Source organism: Diplotaxodon limnothrissa, linkage group LG1, assembly GCF_057381915.1.
Source record: "Diplotaxodon limnothrissa isolate DT_005_m linkage group LG1, D_limnothrissa_male_GT1.1, whole genome shotgun sequence".
Classification (NCBI taxonomy): domain Eukaryota; kingdom Metazoa; phylum Chordata; class Actinopteri; order Cichliformes; family Cichlidae; genus Diplotaxodon; species Diplotaxodon limnothrissa.
The window spans coordinates 13,216,897-13,238,337 of NC_140596.1; the positions used below are offsets into that span (position 1 = coordinate 13,216,897).

At 38.5% G+C, this 21,441-nt stretch overlaps 1 protein-coding gene across 2 annotated transcripts; it reads left to right on the forward strand.

The window, feature by feature from the left end:
* Window positions 1-1,187: 1,187 nt before the first annotated feature.
* Window positions 1,188-16,758, forward strand: alpk3b (alpha-kinase 3b). Of its 2 annotated transcripts, XM_085367020.1 has the most exons (14): window positions 1,188-1,227; window positions 1,397-1,566; window positions 2,753-2,874; window positions 4,186-4,303; window positions 4,439-5,693; window positions 7,194-9,237; window positions 12,908-13,055; window positions 13,168-13,295; window positions 13,405-13,440; window positions 13,529-13,803; window positions 14,009-14,097; window positions 14,207-14,424; window positions 14,946-14,994; window positions 15,122-16,758. In XM_085367020.1, the coding sequence occupies exons 1-14, from the start codon at window positions 1,225-1,227 to the stop codon at window positions 15,435-15,437; spliced, it is 4,971 nt and encodes a 1,656-aa protein (XP_085223146.1). In that variant the 5' UTR covers window positions 1,188-1,224; the 3' UTR covers window positions 15,438-16,758. The 2 variants fall into 2 exon arrangements, with proteins under 2 accessions (XP_085223146.1, XP_085223226.1); XM_085367100.1 differs by lacking the exon at window positions 1,188-1,227 and having other exon boundaries at window positions 1,504-1,632.
* Window positions 16,759-21,441: the final 4,683 nt, after the last annotated feature.

Consider the following 21,441-nt stretch of genomic DNA (forward strand, 5'->3'; position numbering starts at 1 on the left):
TCAGTGCCAGTCAGTTCAAAGACAAGTTTGGGGGTTTGGAGTGTGTTTATCATGGAAGAAGTCTATATAGGTGACAAATAAAACATTTGTTAATGTCACTTATGCATCCAGTTATCAGCCTTGCAAGTTAATTTAATTTCTGCTTAATATTGAGATTGTCCCAGCATTTTGTTTTCAGACTGAGCCAAGTATTTGAATCAGTCTTGAATCCCTGGAGAATAAAACCACATTAGTCTGACTAAATAAATAAAAATTAAATGAACTTGTTCATAAATGCTCGCTCTCTCTCTCTCTCTCTTTCTCCCTCTCTCTCTCTCTGTTTGTGTGTGTGCAGCAAAGTGTGTGTAGATGTGTCTGTGCATCCTTGTATGAAGATTAGAGCCCATATCTCTTTGGGAGTCAGTGGGATCTGCCTATATAAGGCTGTTCTATTCCTACTGCTTTTCCTCTGGGGACACAATGCAATTGTCAGCCACTGAACAATACATGTCTGAGAACTTAGCAAACTTCACTGTCTTGAATAAACATATATATATAAATGGTTTTACAAGAGGTGATTCTGGGAAATACTGGGCTAAATGCTGTTGCATGATGACTTCAAGCTGTTTTTGCTATGTTCTACTTATACTCGAGAGTTTCCGTGCGCCACACTTTTTAAATAGGAAACTACGTGACCGTAAGAATGTGCTGCTCATGTTAATGCACTCAAAACTAAAGGCGTCATCCTTTTGACTGACAGGCTCAAATGATTCTTTACCACAGCCTGTAAACACAGCTAAAAAGTTGGACAGAGGATACCCAAAGAGAAAATCTTTTTTGTCTTTGCGAAACTGTAATTCACTAATAACAGAATGAGAAAAAAAAGACTTAACCATGTTTCTTTAAATTCTTTTCCTGGTATCTGGTGAACTAACAGATCTGGACATGGAAAATGTTTTGTTTTATTTTTCTTTTGTTTTTGTTTTTAAAGCATCTTCTTGATTTTTTTTACATTTATTTCTCTACTTAAGATATATATTTGGTGAATCCATTAGAGTTTTTTCCCCCCTCTTTATAAAACAGCTATAAAGATGAGTTTTGGAAAGTGTGATGTGCTCTTGTGCCTATTTGCAGGCCAACTATAAATAGTCCAGGAACCTACGCATGCTCATGTTTGATTGGAAATTGCAGTGCCTTAAGCCATTGCTGTGGGGTGTCTGTCAAAGGAAGGAATGAAACTTGTGTATGGTGAGTTAACTGTGTAAAATAGACTGCTGAATGTTGTTTATGTAGCTACTGGATAAGAACATGCAGAAGATGTAAAGTATATCTTAACCTAGCATCTCTTGTGCTGAATAATTGTGTTTTTAATATACAACATTTGTTTTTAATGTTTTACAACTTTATTGTTTTAAAGTTTAAACTCTTCTCTTGGCAACAAAACAATATCTGGTGGAAAATGACTTCATGGAGGACAACAAGACGCTCGTCTAATGGGAATGGGCGGTCTTCCAATGGGGAAGATGTCAATGGAAGTGGCCGCCTTGGTGGCTGCAGCTACCTCTCTAATGTGAGGCCAGAAAACAGGTACAGAATCCAGACTAACTCAGGGTGCTGTCCTTCCACTTGAACCATCTCTGCTGGGAACATGCAGTATGTATGATCCCAGCATGTATTTATTCTATAATATATCTATAATTCAGGGTTTTACCTAACCTGGGATGAGCATGTGTTGCATGGTGTTTTTTTGTTTGTTGTTGCCATGGACGGCAGAGTTTAAATAAACTGCTTATTAAGAGCACAATCTCAGCTATGCACCATTGGCCCCTTTTCACATCAAGGATACACGACAGCGTCTGCATGGGAAGATTTGTTTATAGCACAAGTAGGTGTTGCTCTTCAGGTCCCCTTTTTAATTAATCTTGTGTAATATTTGATTAAACTGCTGTTCTTCTTTAAACTACTGACGCAGGACAAACCGAGTAACATTATCTGCCAGTTATCTTGCATCGTTGCTTTAGGGGAACTTTCACTCTGTCAGCCTCAGCTGAACTTTGCAGAGACCACTGATTATGTCCTTTACTTATCATATCTAGTGTATTACCAAAGCTAAAATCAAGAATTACCAGTGATTTGTGTTCCTGATTTTAGTTACTGAATCATTACTGAATCTAATTTTCTGTTCTCCATCTGTATTGTTTTGCTAAATGTATATATATTCACAATATCTTGTTTAGTGTTTGCTTCAAAACAATAATAGTACCAACTGTATAACATTTAGTGCCTTGTTTATTAATCATGAGTAATATTCAGTGAAGCGTAATGATCTCACCTGACTGTACACTGATCTAATACTCAAGCCTTTATCATTTCATTCATATATTCATATTTCATTCATATCTTTGGACGATCAAATTTTTCATGCAATGAATGTAAATATGGGCTAAATGTAAAGCTTTTTATACTGAATACTGTAGTGAAAGATCAAAGAAACATTTTATTAAAAAACCAAAAAAAACCAAAAAAAAAAACAAGTTAATTGTATTTGCCTCCAAAACTCACAACTGTTTTGGCCTTTGATTTCAGTTCTTACATTCATCATTTTACATATATTTTGACTTGGGACTTTCTTTTAAATGATATGAAAAAACTAACAAACAATCAAGCCCAATATATACAGATAAAAAACTCCAATAAACAAGGTTTTTTAAATGATAAAAGACATATGAATCCAAATAAGTACCATGACTGACCAACTCCATTTTCTTGTAAGGAGCACACTCTGCAGTGTGATTGCTCATTTAACTGAAGAAACACAGCCGTCCTTTGAAGCTACCCTGAAGTCAAAAGCTGTGTCCGAAAATTCAAACGTGAAGTTTTCCTGTGTGGTTAGAGGTAAGCATTGCCTACTCCATACATCTGAGCAACTGAACTGAAATATAGCACAAAGAAACAAAAATAATAATCTAAAAAAAAAAAACAATGCACTGTACGTTTTTGTGCTTATGCTGCATTTTTTTTTTTAAAGAAGGTCAAAGACAAGAATAATACAAAGATAAACCTTTTGAACACCGACAAAGTTGGGAAACTGTCAAATTTAAGTTAAAAAGAAAATGCAATGATTTCCAAATTGCATAAACCCATGTTTTATTCACATTAAAAATAGAAAACACATTAATTGTTTAAATTGTGACATTTTACAGTTTAATGAAAAATCTTGATGTGTATTAGTTTTTCTGCTATCCCTGTGTGAGGCTGGCGACCTGTCCAGAGTATACCCCACCTCTCTCCCTCTGGTGGCTAGGATGGGCTCCAGCCCCACCGTGACCCTGACACGGAAAAGCAAAAAAAAAAAATGGATGGGTGGTTGAATGACTCGTTTTGATTTTGATGGCAGAGAAACATCTTTGAAAAGTTGGAACAGGGGCAACAAAAGAGAAGAAACTAATTAGGTTAACTCGCAAGTGGTCAAAAACATGACTGGGTATAAAAAGTTGAACAGTAGAGAGGCAGTTTGTTGGCAGCAAAGATTGGGCAGAGCTTCACCAATCTGCAAAAAACAGTATCCACAAATTGTAGCACAATTTCAGACTGATTCTCATCAACATAAAATTGTTAGTTCTGTAAAAATGTCATTATCTGCAATACATAATATTATCAAAGGATTCTGAGAATCTGAAAAATATCTTTACACAAGGGGCTAGGCTGAACATCAATATTGGATTCCTGTGATCTTTAGGCCATGAAGCAGCTTTGCATGATCCAGGTGTATGATCTCAGAAACACTTCCAAAAATCAACAATTGGCAGCTTGCACATCTGGGAAGTCAGCATGCTGAAAGGTATATACAGCCTTCAGACAGTATCTTTTTCAGTTTATCTCAGCAAGACAGTACTAAACTGCACACTGTATCTAACACAGCATGGCCTTGTAGTAGAAGACTCCAGGTGCTGAATTGGTCTGCCTGCAGTCCAGACTTTTCATTAATTGAAAACATTTTGCGTATTGTGAAACAAGATGCTACACAGTAGTAAACATGACCCTGTCCCAACTTTCTGAGACATATTTCTGCCATCAAAATCAAAATAAGCTAATACATGTTATGAAATATTAAAATGTCTCAGTTTAAATTATATTGTTGACCTATGGTATTCCAGTATCTATTTACAAATGATTGCAGTTTTGTTTGTTTGTTTTGTTTTCTAGGATACCCGGCCCCTCAGGTTACGTGGTATAAAGACGACATGCAGTTGGATAGATACTGTGGACTTCCTAAATATGAAATATTCCACAATGGACAAAATCATTCCCTGCATATTTACAAGTATGTATACTTGAAAATGCTGTTTGATGAAATCCACAAAGGAGATATAAAGAAAATTCAAATAATAGCTTTGCCATCTAAAATGTTTTTCCTTTCCAACAACTGCTGCTTGATGTGATATTGATTAATTTCCAGGTGCACTGTGGAGGATGCAGCTATATACCAGGCCTCAGCCATCAACAGTAAAGGTATTGTTTCTTGCTCTGGTGTTCTGGAGGTGGGTGAGATGAATGAGTTCAAAATCCACCAGCGTTACTTTGCCAAGGTCAAACAGAAGGCTGAGAGCAGACGCAGGGAAGCAGAAGGCAAAGAAAACCAGGAGCCACCACGAACCATGAGTCCCGATCGTACACAGAGGAAACGCCGCTCGACAATGGAGGCTTTTCTTAGCACACCAAGCTCAATGGAGGATGATGGTAACGAGGAGAACCATCAAGCTGTTGTTCTAGAGACAAAGCCCAGGTTACAAGGGGCCCCTGGGGAGGAGGTTAAAGAAAAGCCAGTCCCAATCCCTAATGGCACAATGTCTAGTTTATCTAAAGGAGAGCCTGTTAATAATACTGGCAGTAAGGCTGAGAAATGTTTATATGACGCTCCCCAGAAGATTTTTACGACACACCAAACGAAAGCTCCCTTTATCAAGAAAAAGATTAAAATTTCCAACAGTGCAAAAGCTGGAAAAGCAGATGGTCTAGCAGAGAGAGTGTCTGAGGAGAGAAGGCTGAAAGATGAGCCCTCGGTCTCTGCAGCTCTGACCTGTAAAGAGTCAGTCCAGATCCAGAGGAATTCAGATGAGATTATGGAAGTAGAGATTATTTCTAGTTCATCAATTACACATTCAGAAGTGACAAACATGATAAAAGAAGATCAGAAATCTGCATCAGAGGTGGCAGTGTTTCCTCAAAGGCCGTCACAGGGTGAAAAGATATGTACAGAGGTAACAGTGGCTTCAAAGAAAGAGCAACTCACTGTGCCACTGTCCCCTGTTGCTTTTGCTTCTTCACGCCATCCTGGGTCAAAAACCGAAGGTGAAAATGCTGCAAAACATGAGCCGAAAATTGGATGTAATGGTACAGAAGAAAGTTTGAAAAGACAACAGCAAATACCTTACATTTCCTCAACACAGCCACTGTCAAGTGTTAGATCAACACTCCTAACCAAATTAAAAGAGGACATTCACGCAACAATCATGGATGGTGATGTAAAGACAAAGCCTTCAGTTGATGGATCTCTAGTCCACGAACACAGTGAGTCAGTGGATACACCTTGTGACAGCAGGACTGCTTTATTTCAGCATCCATGTAAACCGGCTGGACACCAGCTGTCTGAGAAGGAAACAAGCCACAGCCAAAAAAAGGGGCCTGCGTCTCAACTACCCACGCCAAGTGAGGTGAGGGAACCTTTTCACATGAGCTCATGAGTGCTTTGTGCTGCCAAAATCAGTCCCATCACTAACACAGGCATCCAAAATCTATTTACAGCTTTTACAAGTATCCCCCACTGGGTCACAAGAATTAAATGACGCACATGTTGACAGTTGCAGTAGATATACTGACGTAGTGGGTCTGATTTTGTTTTAAGTTTAAAGGTCTGAAAGTGAGATTTTCTACATTTTTAAATATAAACAATTTTATTATTCTTTGAAACATTATTACAAGAAATAAGCAGACTACCAGAAAGTTAAAGTAATGACTTTGAAGAAGCCTACACTTTGGTTTATTGAGGGATCGACACAACTCTCATGTCTGTAAATTAAAGCTTCTCTCAGTTAGTCTAACTTAGCAGAAAGACTGTGAATGGGTAAAGCAAGATTTGTAAAATGTTTTTGCACAGATCAAATAGCTGAGATGTAATATGTTATTCGGTAAGCCGACTATCCTGGCAAATGGATTTTGGTTAGCTGTTTCCTGTCAATATTTCACTGCCAGCTGCAGCTTAAAATGATGCAGAGTTGGATCAGTTATCACATCCCATTCTTTAGATCCTTTTCTAGAAAACAAAAAAGTGTCATCCTTTAAAAGTTTTATCATTCCTTGCAATTGAATGAAAGTAATTGTGATAGGAACAAAATTTGTCATTTTAATTCACTGCATTAAAAAATAAATAAATGACTGGCTGGGAAACAAAGTTATCACTGATTGTCAGTCTTTATACTGCTTACGCAATCACATCAACCTCTACTGCATAGCTGAATACTGACGGCACCTATGACTGAGACAAAACACTGAATGGCTGGAGCGGCACTTAAAATAATTTGCATTCCTTTGAGGCCAGTCTTGCGTGCAGGATAGCAACCTTCATTTTAAACAGGCCTTCCCATACCAGACTTGCAAAGAGGATAAGAGAAAGAAGCAGAAATATAGAGTAATTCTCTTGATTGTGTAGACTAAAGGCTGCTTTTTGAGGCACAGTATTGCTTAATATCCTAGACTATATTGGGGTCATATTAAGGCTTATGTCATCCATGGTTCAGTTCACTAGCAGACTTTAATAACTGCCTCTCCACAAACGTGCTTTTATACCATATTTATGTTTTCCTTTATTAATTATGCTTAATTGAAATCACACTTCTTTGAGGTTTTCCAGTATATTGGCAAGTTGTCTACTGAATGATGAGCAATATTTCTTAACCTATTTATCAATTCAAGAATCGACTAAAACTCAACTCTTGTTTGGCGTTGGCAATGGAGCAGATTAACACACTTAAACTTTTCTCCAGTTCATAAATTTCTCTTTGTCCTAAGGTCTTCTCATTCCTTTCCCTGTTTGTTGCTGGTTACACAGTTGCTATTGATAAAAATTGCATGTGTTTATCCATGACCAGCATAGCCAGGGATAAGGGAATATGTATTTACAGCTTGGAAAATCTGTGCTTGTATTATGTCCCTAGGTTACACAAGATCCCACAAAGATGAACAGGAATGATGCACCTGTCAGCCTTGAGCTACCACCAGACCAGTGTATGGTCAGCTCGCGACAACAAAAGACTGCAATAGAAAGGCCGACCGTGGCAGATGACATCCAGACCCCTCTTTTGCATAGTGGTTTTAAAACAGCCATTGACACAATGACACAGGACGCATGGGATCATTCCAAGGCATCAAATGAAGTTCTTTCCACAAAAGTGCAGAAGTCACCCCTCAAAAGCCCTGTCAGTGGCGAGAACGCTTTAGGGTGTAATATTTCGCTCAGTATCCTGGAGAGTCAAGTTAACACAACTATAAAAGCTGTTGAAGGGACAGAAATACAACATGATGAGAAGGCAGAGCTCACTAAGTTGTTGGTAGAGAGTGACAATCCAAATGAGAAGATAGTTAAGATGGAAACTGAAACTGCTGCTGTAAATGTGACTGAACAAACTAAAACAGAAGAGAGCAAAGATGCAAGGAACAAATACACTGGAGGAATCATTGTGGATGCACCTTGCAATGAAACTGGGCAGAAAGAGCACATATCAAAAGTGGTGAAGAAATCTAGTTTAGACTTAAAACATTTGATGGAAGATATAAATGACACCTCTCCCTCGCGCTTAACAAAAAGCGCAGAGAACACAACCTCAGTAGAACACATCAAAGGTTTTCAAGAAATTTCAAAACCTGAAACAAAAATAATTTCTATTGCTGAACTTTTAAGATCACAAATAAAAGCTCTTGAATCAGCATTGGCTAATCCAGTATCTGACATACCACCCCATTCTAACTTACTACAAAATCAGAGTGTAACAGCAAGGGCACGCCAGGAATTAGTACAAGATAACAGAAAGCTGGAGGTGAAAAAGTTCATGCCTAAAAGAGAAAATAAGAAAGGCGTTGACGAGTCACCCCCCACAACCATAAAGGCAACACTTATGGAGGTTTATCATCAACTTCATAAAACAGACTACGAGCAATCTAAGACTCAAAGTGCAACATCACAGCCTCTTCAGGCTCTTTTGATGCCACCCATCTCTGCTATAGACAGTGGAACAAATAAAGTCATGGCAGGACTTCACGGAAGTGTTGAAAAGTATAATGGAGGTGCCATGGATATTGGCAAGGAAATCCAACCTTCAATTCTAGTTCAGCCAGAAAATTGTTCTGTTGTTGTTTCTCAACAAACAACACCCAAACTAAATTTTCCCTCTTTAACTTCTGAAGTCAAACTGATCAGTACACTTTCAAATCTATGTGGAACTGCCAGTCAGGAACCTGAGTCTCCACTTACAGTGACAAATAAGAAGCAAAGTATTCAAGAGGCAAATATAGTAAATTCGGAGCGTACCAAAGATGAACATGTTCAAGGCAAAGACGTGCAATTCACGCAAAAGTTAACTCCAGAAATTAAGCTCAGCAGCACAAATGAAAGGGATTTGACAACAGTTTCTGATCAGTGCAAAATGGAAGAGCAGTACACAAATACAAGTTCTTTGCAAAGTAATGAAAGGTTTCCCTCTGAAACTGGGTCTAACACTCAAGGGAATAATCTTCCACTTATTCTCAAGGAGGTTAAGGAAGGTTTACCGTCAGACTCCACAGCCAATCAAACTGCAGAACCTAGCCCATCATTGAAGAAAAGAACCTGTGTTTCTCCCATCCCTTCTGCTACTCCACAAGAGCTGGCCTCTGGGGCTCGCCGCAAAATCCTAACACCCAAGGCCAAACCTGACGATACCACAGAGGTCACATCAGCAACTGATAACCAGACTCTGAAAAGGGAAGCATCTACGCAGAGCAGCAAGCTTTCCACAACTGCTGTGGCCCTCTCTGTATCTCCAAGCGTGTTGCGACGGTCATCTGCACTTCAGCCCACAGGTGAACAAACCTCTCTACTAGAAAGGCGTTCACCCATCTTGAGCAGAAAGAAGATGGCATCAGAAACACCCAGCCAGCTGCCTGCTGAGGAGATTCAAACTGAAAGGAAACCTGAAGAGAAGGACAAGCGTAACCCATTCAAAGGTAAAAAGAAAAAAAAGGCCTGAAGGTCTCATGCTTTATCAGAATTCACTCATGTGAGACAAAGGAAATGTTTTAGTACTTTTGTATTTTACTACTTTTGAAAAGCCACTATTGCATCTTTTCTGGCCATATCAGACAAGACACCGTGAAAGGCAGCAATCCATGCTGCAGGTCATCAGAGAGACGTGATTCACAACCTCCTCATTAGAATCTAACAAAACCAGAAGTTTCTCCTTTTCATGAATTCATTTTCTGTATACAGGCTGGTTCTTATAGTACCTACAGTGGGGCAAAAAAGTATTTAGTCAGCCACCGATTGTGCAAGTTCCCCCACCTAAAATGATGACAGAGGTCAGTAATTTGCACCAGAGGTACACTTCAACTGTGAGAGACAGAATGTGAAAAAAAAATCCATGAATCCACATGGTAGGATTTGTAAAGAATTTATTCGTAAATCAGGGTGGAAAATAAGTATTTGGTCAATAACAAAAATACAACTCAATACTTTGTAACATAACCTTTGTTGGCAATAACAGAGGTCAAACGTTTACTATAGGTCTTTACCAGGTTTGCACACACAGTAACTGGTATTTTGGCCCATTCCTCCATGCAGATCTTCTCGAGAGCAGTGATGTTTTGGGGCTGTCGCCGAGCAACACGGACTTTCAACTCCCGCCACAGATTTTCTATGGGGTTGAGGTCTGGAGACTGGCTAGGCCACTCCAGGACTTTCAAATGCTTCTTACGGAGCCACTCCTTTGTTGCCCGGGCGGTGTGTTTTGGATCATTGTCATGTTGCAAGACCCAGCCTCGTTTCATCTTCAAAGTTCTCACTGATGGAAGGAGGTTTTGGCTCAAAATCTCACGATACATGGCCCCATTCATTCTGTCCTTAACACGGATCAGTCCAGAGGTGGGACCAAGTCATTGTTTTGCAAGTCTCAAGTAAGTCTCAAGTCTTTATCCTCAAGTCTCAAGTGAAGTCTCAAGTAATGTCAGGCAAGTCCGAGTCGAGTCTCAAGTCACTGGTGTAAAAGTCCGAGTCAAGTCACAAGTCTTAAACTTTGAATTTCAAGTCCTTTCGAGTCTTTAAAACCCCCCGAAAAAAAGCATGTTGCAGTTATGCTAAATGTAAATATTAGACCATGTAATTTTAAAATCTGTGTTTTTCTCAACACATGACAAAATAGTGAACTTAGAAAATATACACAAATTGTGAAATTGCACCTCTTTAAAATGCAGCTCAATTAAACCTAGCTCCAAGAATAATTTTCACCGACGGTTCTGAGATAAGCTGCATGTTATTCTTGGATGCGGTTGTAGGACCAGCTTTAAAATCGCATGACAAAAATATCATACACATTAAAAAAAACTGTATCACCAACGTAGCCTGGACAACATTTGCTAGTTAGATGAAGTCAGCTATCTCATCGTAGCATATTTATATGCATATTTATAATTATACGGTTCTTGGAGTGAGTGCACACACTCATGAAGTTTAGTAACTTCAGGTCACTGCAACAAGCCCAGGTACAGTTTACCGACGGATGGGTACAGGACCTTGAAACGCACCGTGTAGAACGAAAGACCATCGTACCTATCATAAGTTTACCAGTCTCACAAATCGTCGTCATAAATACACATTCGTTAACCGTTTATTAATAGGACCTTTGAGCTCAACGGTAATTAATCAGTAGTGGAAATAATTTCTGGTACCCATCACAGAAATGTAGCAGTGACAATAATACTGTATGCTGTAATCGCACTGGGCAATTAGTGATACAAAAACCTGTTTTATCCTGTGAATAAAAGTATATGTTTTTGTCAATGTACCATAATAACAGAGGCGAAACGCAATATTGTGTCAGGACAATTCACTATTTATGCACAATAAATAAAGGAGCATAGCGCGACAATTTCTGTTCAGCGCCAGACTTGCTTGTAACCTATATCACCAATTATGTTATGAAAATGACGTATTAACTACTAAAAAACACTGACCTTCGTGTAAATGCTTGGAGCAGACTAACCTGTGAGCTGGAGTGTTCTGGGACGTTATATTTGATCTTTGAATGGCTGAAATCCAGGCCATCCGTCGCGTCTTTGTTACTTCGGAAACATGGCTCGAACAATTTCTCCTCAATGACGTAATCCGATAACAACCGATCTCTTTACCCGTCGGCTTCCCGTGGCTGTCATGCGACCGGCTATTGCAGTTAATAATACAACAGCTTCTTGACATTTTTGTGTTTCTTTTTATCGCTGTGTGACTGATTTCAATTGAAAGCCTGCGTGCGCTAGTACCTCTTGCCACGAGTTCCCAGAATCCTTTGCGGTTTTACCCCTGAATGACATCACATTTTCAATCTCTATATAATATGCATGTTAAGTTTTATATTTGGGGTGAAATATCAAGTCTTTTCAAGTAAACCGGTTCAAGTCCAATTCAAGTCCCAGGTCATTGGTGTAAAAGTCCAAGTCAAGTCACAAGTCTTAGAACATTTTTTCAAGTCAAGTCTAAAGTCATAAAATTAATGACTCGAGTCTGACTCGAGTCCAAGTCATGTGACTCGAGTCCACACCTCTGGATCAGTCGTCCTGTCCCCTTGGCAGAAAAACAGCCCCATAGCATGATGTTTCCACCCCCATGCTTCACAGTAGGTATGGTGTTCTTGGGATGCAACTCAGTATTCGTCTTCCTCCAAACACGACGAGTTGAGTTTATACCAAAAAGTTCTACTTTGGTTTCATCTGACCACATGACATTCTCCCAATCCTCTGCTGTATCATCCATGTGCTCTCTGGCAAACTTCAGACGGGCCTGGACATGCACTGGCTTCAGCAGCGGAACACGTCTGGCACTGCGGGATTTGATTCCCTGCCGTTGTAGTGTGTTACTGATGGTGACCTTTGTTACTTTGGTCCCAGCTCTCTGCAGGTCATTCACCAGGTCCCCCCGTGTGGTTCTGGGATCTTTGCTCACCGTTCTCATGATCATTTTGACCCCACGGGATGAGATCTTGCGTGGAGCCCCAGATCGAGGGAGATTATCAGTGGTCTTGTATGTCTTCCATTTTCTGATGATTGCTCCCACAGTTGATTTTTTTCACACCAAGCTGCTTGCCTATTGTAGATTCACTCTTCCCAGTCTGGTGCAGGTCTACAATACTTTTCCTGGTGTCCTTCGAAAGCTCTTTGGTCTTGGCCATGGCGGAGTTTGGAGTCTGACTGTTTGAGGCTGTGGACAGGTCTTTTATACAGATGATGAGTTCAAACAGGTGCCATTCATACAGGTAACGAGTGGGGGACAGAAAAGCCTCTTACAGAAGACATTACAGGTCTGTGAGAGCCAGAGATTTTCCTTGTTTGAGGTGTCCAAATACTTATTTTCCACCCTAATTTACAAATAAATTCTTTACAAATCCTACCATGTGAATTCATGGATTTTTTTTTCACATTCTGTCTCTCACAGTTGAAGTGTACCTCTGGTGCAAATTACTGACCTCTGTCATCATTTTAAGTGGGGGGACTTGCACAATCGGTGGCTGACTAAATACTTTTTTGCCCCACTGTATAACAGACCTTTGCTATTTAATTTGTATAGGAAAACTTATAAAACTGGGCACTTATGGAAAAATGTGTCTGTTTGTTTAATTTTATTTCTCTCCAGCTCCTCAAGTTATCCGTAAGATTAGGGCTGAAACTTTTGCAGATGCCTCTGGACACTTGAAACTGTGGTGCCAGTTTTTCAACGTTCTCAGTGACTCGACTATTAAATGGTACAAAAATGAGGTGGAGATTACTCAGGTTAAAAGAAAGTAAGTTCTCAGAGTGATCTTTTTGGAAATATGTTACATTCTTTCAATATGTACTGTAAGTTTAGGTCTTCTTAAACATTTTTATATTATTTCTTAATTGTATGTCTTCAAGAGCAGGGGATGAAGCCCAGGTCAATCTTGCCATTGTTCAGGCGTCTTCCAAAGATGCCGGTGTTTACGGATGCTCAATCACAAATGACTATGGGACAGACTCCACAGACATTCTGCTCAGTGCAGATAGTATGTACTGTTTTAAAATAACTTTGGAATACTAGATACTTAATTTTTTCCTTTCATTTCCTGTCTGCAACATGATTACTTTTCTGTATTCTCTCTTATTATTTTGCAGTCTTGACTGGACTGTCCATACGCGAGGACCTTGGGGGTAAGATGACATTTCACATCTTAAGATAACATTTTTTTTCCTGTGCTTTTCTTTTCTAACTATCACCATTAAAAACTTGTGAATGCAGTTGGGGAGGAAATCGAAATGACACCCCTAATATTCAGCAAGGGAGTGGCTGATTCTGGTGTCTGGGGCAACAAATTCTTTGGTCGCATAATGATGAAGGAATCTCATATTGGAGATGGCTGTTCTCATAAAGTCTGGAGGGCAAAAGTCATCTACGGTCTGGAGCCTGTGTTTGAGTCTGGTAACACATGTATCATTAAAGTATGCAACCCCATCGCTTATGGAGGCAAAGAGGACAGCTGTCTTATAGATACAAACCTGGACATCATGAAGCAGGTATATAAGAACGGGCTAATGTCATAATTTATTCATGCCTTCATAAATATGTCATTCGATAAACAGCAATTCCCGTATTAAAGTGGATCAGGTGTCAATTCTGCCACCTTAATAGGATTACTATGGCACTAATCCAGTAAAGACTGAATAAATGGTGTAGGTGGAGCTGATGTTTATTGGCTATTCTCCAATGTTCTACATACAGGAATGTAAAATTCAGAACTTGGCTCGGGAATACTGTAAAATCTTTGCTGCAGAGACAAGAGTTATAGAAAACTTTGGTCCCTCTCTTGAGTGAGTACACTTTATTTTTTCTTGAAAAAGTTATAATAATTTTGTATATCTATCTATACAACAGGGACCATTAAGCATCTCCTACACCCTGACAATCTTTGTTAAACAGGGTGATTCCAGTCTATTTGATGTACCGACCAGCGAACGCTGTACCATACGCCACAGTGGAGACAGATCTCACAGGAGTGTATCAGAAATTCTCTGACCTGGACTATACTGGCAGAATAGACATGAGGACTGGCTCTGAGGTGGAGCAGAAGTGCTGTACCCTGCAGCATTGGATCTTTCAGTGGACCAATGGAAATCTGCTGTTCACTCGACTTGAAGGTATGGTCACACATGAAGCCAGAGTAATATTTAATAAGTAATACGTTTGTGTTTTTCCTGTACTTGCTATAATTTGGAATATGTCTTGTGGTTTGGCACAGAAAATTACCAGAGGCCACCTTGTCTACTTATGTCCCACCTTACCCCACATCACAAGATTCACATTTAACAAGTTTGTGTTAAATTCTCCAGTATAATAAAGGTCCAGTGAGCAAATGAAGCTCAAACTGGTTGAAGAAAATATTGCTTACATACATGACCTCATAGGCTAAAATTGTGCTTGCAATAATGAAAGGATATTTCAGTTTTAACATTTAAATTGAAAGAGTAGCAACAGTATTCCAGATACTTTCAGGCCCAATATGGACATTTATTTTATTTTGATATATTTTAGGTTGTGAGGTTTGGAAAATGTGCATGTTGTCTTTCACATTTCTAAAACTGCAGAGGGTATTTAAATTGTACATCTTTCAATATGACTATGTTACATGAACAAGTAATTTTGGGGTGTCATTTTGCAGGTGTTGACACTAAGATCACCGGTGTTGGAATTTCAGTCAAATCAACAGGGTCAGTATTATTTGAATTGTTCGTTTCTGCAAATTATACTGCGAACACCTCATTTTACAGGTAATTTACATTTATAGGAATCATGTCTGTTACATCTAGCTTTGCTCTCTGTTTTGCATTGCTACAGGCATCAAGGTTTATCTATCGAAGCGAATCCCAAAGTTTTTGAACAGTTTGTCTCTCAGCACAAGTGTAACTACTTTTGTGGTCTACTTGGCCTGCGGTCACTAAAAGTTATGGACTCTTTGCTGACACCAGCAAAGCCAAAGAGCTCCAGGAGTCCCTTGCTTCAGCGCAAGATGGCTGCAGGCTCCTCCAGCCCACAGACTGGGAGGAAAGCTGCTGGTAGCCCTAGACTGTCGAGGAAGACTGAGCAAGAAGGAAGCAAGATGGCAACAAAACAGAAAGCTGCTGATGCTCCCAAAACAATGAAAATGGCATAGAATAAATATCTCTTAATGAGACGTGAGATGTTGGATATATTCACAGCAAGCCCAGGAAGAGCTTGTGGAATGATAGAAGCCTGCTGGTACCTTATTAGAAAGTATAAATCTTACAGAGACAGGAAAAGATGTTTATTAATGATATAACTTTTTACTATTAACAGCCATCATTCCTTGCTATTTAATGTGGACTTAGGCATTTATCTAGTGTAGCAAATCCTAGGGCTAAAGCTGTTCTGTAAAGAAATGCATTAAGCTTTTGTTCTATTCATCAAATACCATAGGTTACTGATTGTGGATGCCTCTCACAGGTCAGTGTATTCATCCTATATGAATGTCAGACACTTTGGACTGAAGTGGAATTGTGTTCTATGTTGTCTATGTGTAATTCTCAACTTTACTCTTTTGTGGTCACATAAATGAAGTCAAGAAGAAAAATGGAAGCAGGATATGCATTAAGCCGATCGACCTGATCTAACACAGGGAGGTCACACTTACCTTTTACAACATTCTCAAAAAAGGTTTATTTCATATGCATTGATCATCGCAAAGAAACTGATCCTGCAGCTTTGGAAAGGCAAAGAGGTTCCTGTGTTAAAGATGTGGCTTGCAGAGCTTACAAATACTCTTCACCTTGAAAAAATAAGATATACCATGAATGGCAATGTGAAAGATTTTGAACTAATTTGGCACCCTTTACTTGCATATCTTGGGAAAATATAAATTTTTGGCAGTCGGGGGACCGGGGCTCCTAGTGGGTGGTTTTTTTTTTTTTTTTTGTCTGTTTTGTCTTGTTTTGTTTAGAGAAAAAGGGGGCATAAGTTCTATTAATTTGTAACAACTGTGATACTTGCTTCTAATAAAAGATATTTGAAACAGGATATGCATTAAGCCAATCACGCAATGCAGGTTTTAAAGACTGAGAGTAACCAGCCAGTTTTCTCTTTCAGGAATATCAAGCCAAATGCAGCTGTTCACGTGACACTGTTGTACAGTGGCTAACGGTGCTGTGCTTTTATATTATAACCTGACATGTTTACTTGCTACTGTAATTTGCACTGCATTTTTAGAAATTGCACATTTGAATGCAACTGGCTGCACAATAAAAGATATGATCTTGTATGTTCTGAGACTCTGTCTTAGTCCAAAATGTACCTTTTAAATTTGGAGTGTCTCTCTTACAAATGTGCCTATTATGGAGTGGGCTGACTAATAAAAGCCATCCCACTCTGTCTCAGACATCAGCTTTCACTCATTATCATATATGTATTTTACTTAGAAAGATTAGTAAGATTGTATCTCAGTGACCCTTGTTATTAATGCAGACTCTTTGAAATCTCATCAAAGCATGAAGTTTCTAATTACAGCATGAGAACAGCTTAAGACAGTTTTTAAAATTCTAAATGCTTTAGCTTTATTTTTCCTACCTACAGCAGAAAATGTATACAATAATATATTTGTCTTGTCTTTCAAGTCACATTAGTGGAGCATCAGTATACAGCACATCTTGGAATGAGTAAATCATCTAACTGATGGTACAAAATCCAACATAAACAACACTTGGTGGCAAAAATGTGCATTAATGTGAAAAGAGTGTGTGCTGACATTAAATGTGTTGTAATGTCTATGATTTTGTGTTCTAATCAAATGCTGTGGCTCCTGTGAAACAGGATAGTGTTCAAATTTGGCCATTGCATGTTTAATAACACTACCGCTGAGGGGCAAATGCAATTACATTCTGTAATATCTTTGATAGGATCACACAAGCAGTGTGTGTTTACTACGTGAAAGGCTAACTTCATCACACTAATCATATTTGATTTTGTGAGTCATTGCTGATGTAAGTGGTGGCCTCGCTCATAAGTGTGAACAGTGCTGGAAAGCTAAATTCATGCAAAAAAGTGTTACTTAGTGTCACCTCTTATGTTGTCTAGTAGCACAAGAGGGTTAGAGGTTGTCACCAGAGGGGAGAGATGACAGACATTGGTGTGAATACCTGATGCTTTATGTTGTACATTTCATACTTCCTACACGCTACCATGAATGTACTGCATTACAAATTTGCCTGTAAAAGAAACCTTTCATTACAATTTTAATAAACAATATAATAGCTTGCAATTAAGTGCAGCTTTGAAATATATTTTCACTTGACACAAGTAAAATATACTTCCTTGAAGCTTATTCAACTACAGTATGTAACTAATTCATAGGTAATTTACAGCTGATATATCTTTATATCATGGAAATGAACAAAAAAGGTCTTTGATAGCCTCATAAAAACAGGTAACTATACATAAGCATGGATAATAGCAATAAAAGACTTTCCAGCAAGCTGGGGAAAAACAAACAATCTTAACAATAAGAGCAAATCTTTATTTAATGTCAAATAGAAAAAAAAAATGAACCGACTGGCCCATGAGCTATACAGATTAATAAATAGCTATCATGTTCACATGACACTGAAGACGGTCTGCTTCATTCATTACTTTATTAATTTACCATGGATGAAGTGTGACTGAGGCGTGGTAACAAGATGAGGAAGACACAACACTCCTGCCACCTACTGTTAGTTCAATCACTGTGCTCTTGACAAAAACTAAGAGAGAGAAAAAACACTTTCACACTGACATTAAACTCTGTCTGTTTTAACTGGACATCTAAAGTATGTCTCTTTTAAACTTGACTAATTTTTAGGTGAATATTATGCTGTAGTGGGCCAAAATGAGAAGTGTCTCTTAGTGTTAATGTCACATTTGTTTGGGCTTAAAACTACTGAGTACATTTTTATGCTACTTGAGAGAGTTAGCATTTTTTAAATATTTTAAATAATCATATTTCTACCACAAAACTGCCACCGAATGAAAAAAATGTATTTAAAATTAATGTTGCTTAAGAATTTAATTAACATCATCTTCATTCTGACAATGCTCTATACCTCTGTACCTTTGTTCAGCGTCAGAAAATGATGTGCACTAATGATATGATCCAACTGTTTCTTACAAGACATTAATAAAAAAAAGTATGGGTGAGGTGAGAAAATTACAGAGAAAAGCTGCACTGACACTGCTCTTCATGGTGCACTGAGTAGCTCTGATAAAATGCAATAAGGAGCTCGATCACTAGCCGTGAACTAAGCATTAATACTCATGACATGACACAGTAAATGAGGGAATTATTAGTCACAAACTGTAGAAATTTTACTGGCACATTTAAGCCAAAGGAAGTTCCATTTCACTTAATAGGACGTAATGTTGAGTTAATGTCAAGATCTCACACTCAGCACCCAGATCCTTAGCACATTAAACACATTTGCAGCGTTGATTTTCACACTCTGGCTTATTATGTGGCAATATATAAAACATGATGATCACAAAGGAGCTTATTTGCATTCGATACTTTCAGCAGAGAACACTGGCAGAAACCTGTGAAAGAATAAAAATGCTCTTTACAGGCTGTGCAAGGTTCAAAATAGGTTTAAAATAGAAAAACAGGATATAAGCAGAAACAGAGAGACCGTGCTCTCTTACAGAGCTGACTATTTGACTCACATTGTTGTGGCTGACTGACCTCAATTACCATTGCTGGTTCATCATGGGTGTGACCATTTAGGTAGATTATATGAAAAGGATCACACATTCCTAAATGCCACAGACTAGCTGGCATTTGAAAAAAGTTTTATCTCCAGTTCTCCAAAAGTCGCAGGCTGCCAGTGGTCTCAGTGGCATCGCTAAGTTGACTGCCAGTGGTGAGTTATTCTACCATATCACAGGAAGCTTTTTCTGACTATGAAACAAAACAGTTCTGATACATATCTCGGGTTATTTTCTCTCACAGGAGAGCTTAAAGGCTAAATCTAAATAAAATCAATGTTGTCTACATACTGTATGTTGGAGACAAGAAAGCAGTGATGATACATAGAGGAGACAGCAACCTGTTTTGACAACAGGGAGTCAAAGGGTATGTCTACAACATCCCTGGGATATCATGTAAAAGTTTTGTAGGGATATTCGTGTTCATTGTAGAATGCAGGTGAACGGCTTCAGTAAATCAGCTAAATGTAATTTTCACAATACCAATCAGCACCCCTGCTATATTTAGTATGACTTGGAAAGAACAACCCATCACCTTATTAAAGCTGTCCTTTATTCAAAGGAGGAAGACTGCTTTAACACCAATAAACAACACACAGGAACAACAGCATTCTCTGCATCATAACGTTAACCTTTAGTAGTTACAAGACTACAATTTAACTATTGTAACAGAGCGTAAAGACATGACAAACAAATTCAGTCCAATAGTCTGTTTTGATAATTTGTGCTTTTACGAAAATATAAATTCAAACAGAATTTAAGTCGCATTGGTCTTTAAGGAATAAACAAAAGCAGTTACTGTAGAGGTTACCAATTGTGAAGCCAAACAGACATTAATGAATAACTAAATTCTGTGGTGTGTGCGAACTGGACAGCTGCATTTCCTGCATTTGGAGGTTGTGCATAATAAGCACAAACCATACTATATTTGCTTTTTTTTTTTTTTTAAAGCTTACCTTTTATTGTAGATTTAGGCCCCCACAGTTGCATGAGATCAGCCCTGTCAATAATATGCATACATATCAGATGACAATGTGTCACATAAATCCAATAGTGTTACTCAAACACATATCCAAATATACATAACCCTATTTGGAAAAAAGCAGAATTTAAAATGGACTTTGGAACAAATTGGGAACAAAAACACAATTAAATGGCTTTTTAATTGTGGCTCAAACACACGTGACATATATTCTACTGATCATGTTATCAGACTAAGTCAACAACCAAGCAATGTTTGTAGGTTTCACGTGTGTGTCCACTAATTATGTTATCACTTGCTCAGTCAAACGCACTTCCTCTAGGAAATTAGATGTAGTCTATGATAGAAGAAAATGGTTAATAATTACTGGTCATTTTTGTTACATTATTGCACTTTTAATTAGGAGACGCATTATTTAAAGTTGCAGTGGAAAGTCAATGCAATTACATTTGCTATTTAATTTGCAGAATAAACTTTAGCCACCTTTAAGGCAGCAATTAATGTAATAAATTATTAGTTTAAGTGATTATTTTATGGTTGGCTGTTTAGATAATGACACTATCCCAGTCACAATAAGTACATCACAGTTTACAAGCTTTACTTCATCTGGATCACAAGTGGAAACAGGATGGCTGCTGTTTGCACTGTGAACATTTAAAGCTGCACTCAGTAATGTGAAAGTAATGACTCAGGGACTCTGATGCAATCTGGAAGGTTAGGACATCACAACTCTGTAGTGATTTTGCACTGATGAGCCAATTGTACTGGTTTTCAAATCAAATGAGTAACAGGAAATTGCTACTAAAAAAGATCCTATAAACTCAATGAGGACTACCTGTCCACAAACCAAATATCAGCCAAAGTTAGTACATAACTGATAATGTAAGCAGAGCAATTGGGGTCTAGAAATAAGCCAGGATTTGGTGAAAGAGGAAGCAGAGAACACACGCCAGTGAATATTGAAAATCAATCTTATTCCAAAGAAATAATTAACCTGCACAAATCTTCTAAGGCAGGACACTGAAAATGATTATTAACATTCAGTACTGCCATACACTATATCAGCCAAAGTATTGAGCCACCTACATATTACACCTACTAAAGGAGCTTTTCTGAGAGCCCTTTCTAAACTTTTACCCTTTTTTGCACCTACAACAGCTTCCAGTCTCTTGGGACGCCTTTCTGCAAGATTTTGAAGTGTGTTTGTGGGAATGTCTTCCTATCTAAGGAGAGCTTTTGTGAGGTCACACACTGATGTTGGACAAGAACACCTGACTTGCAATTTCCCTTCTAGTTTATCACAAAAGCTTTCAGGGTTTGAGGTTGGGGCTCTGAGCGGGCCAGTCACATTCTCCCACACCAAACTCATCCAACCTGATGCTGGGCCTAAGGGGCCCGTGTCAAACACTAGAAATACAACCCCATAGCAATA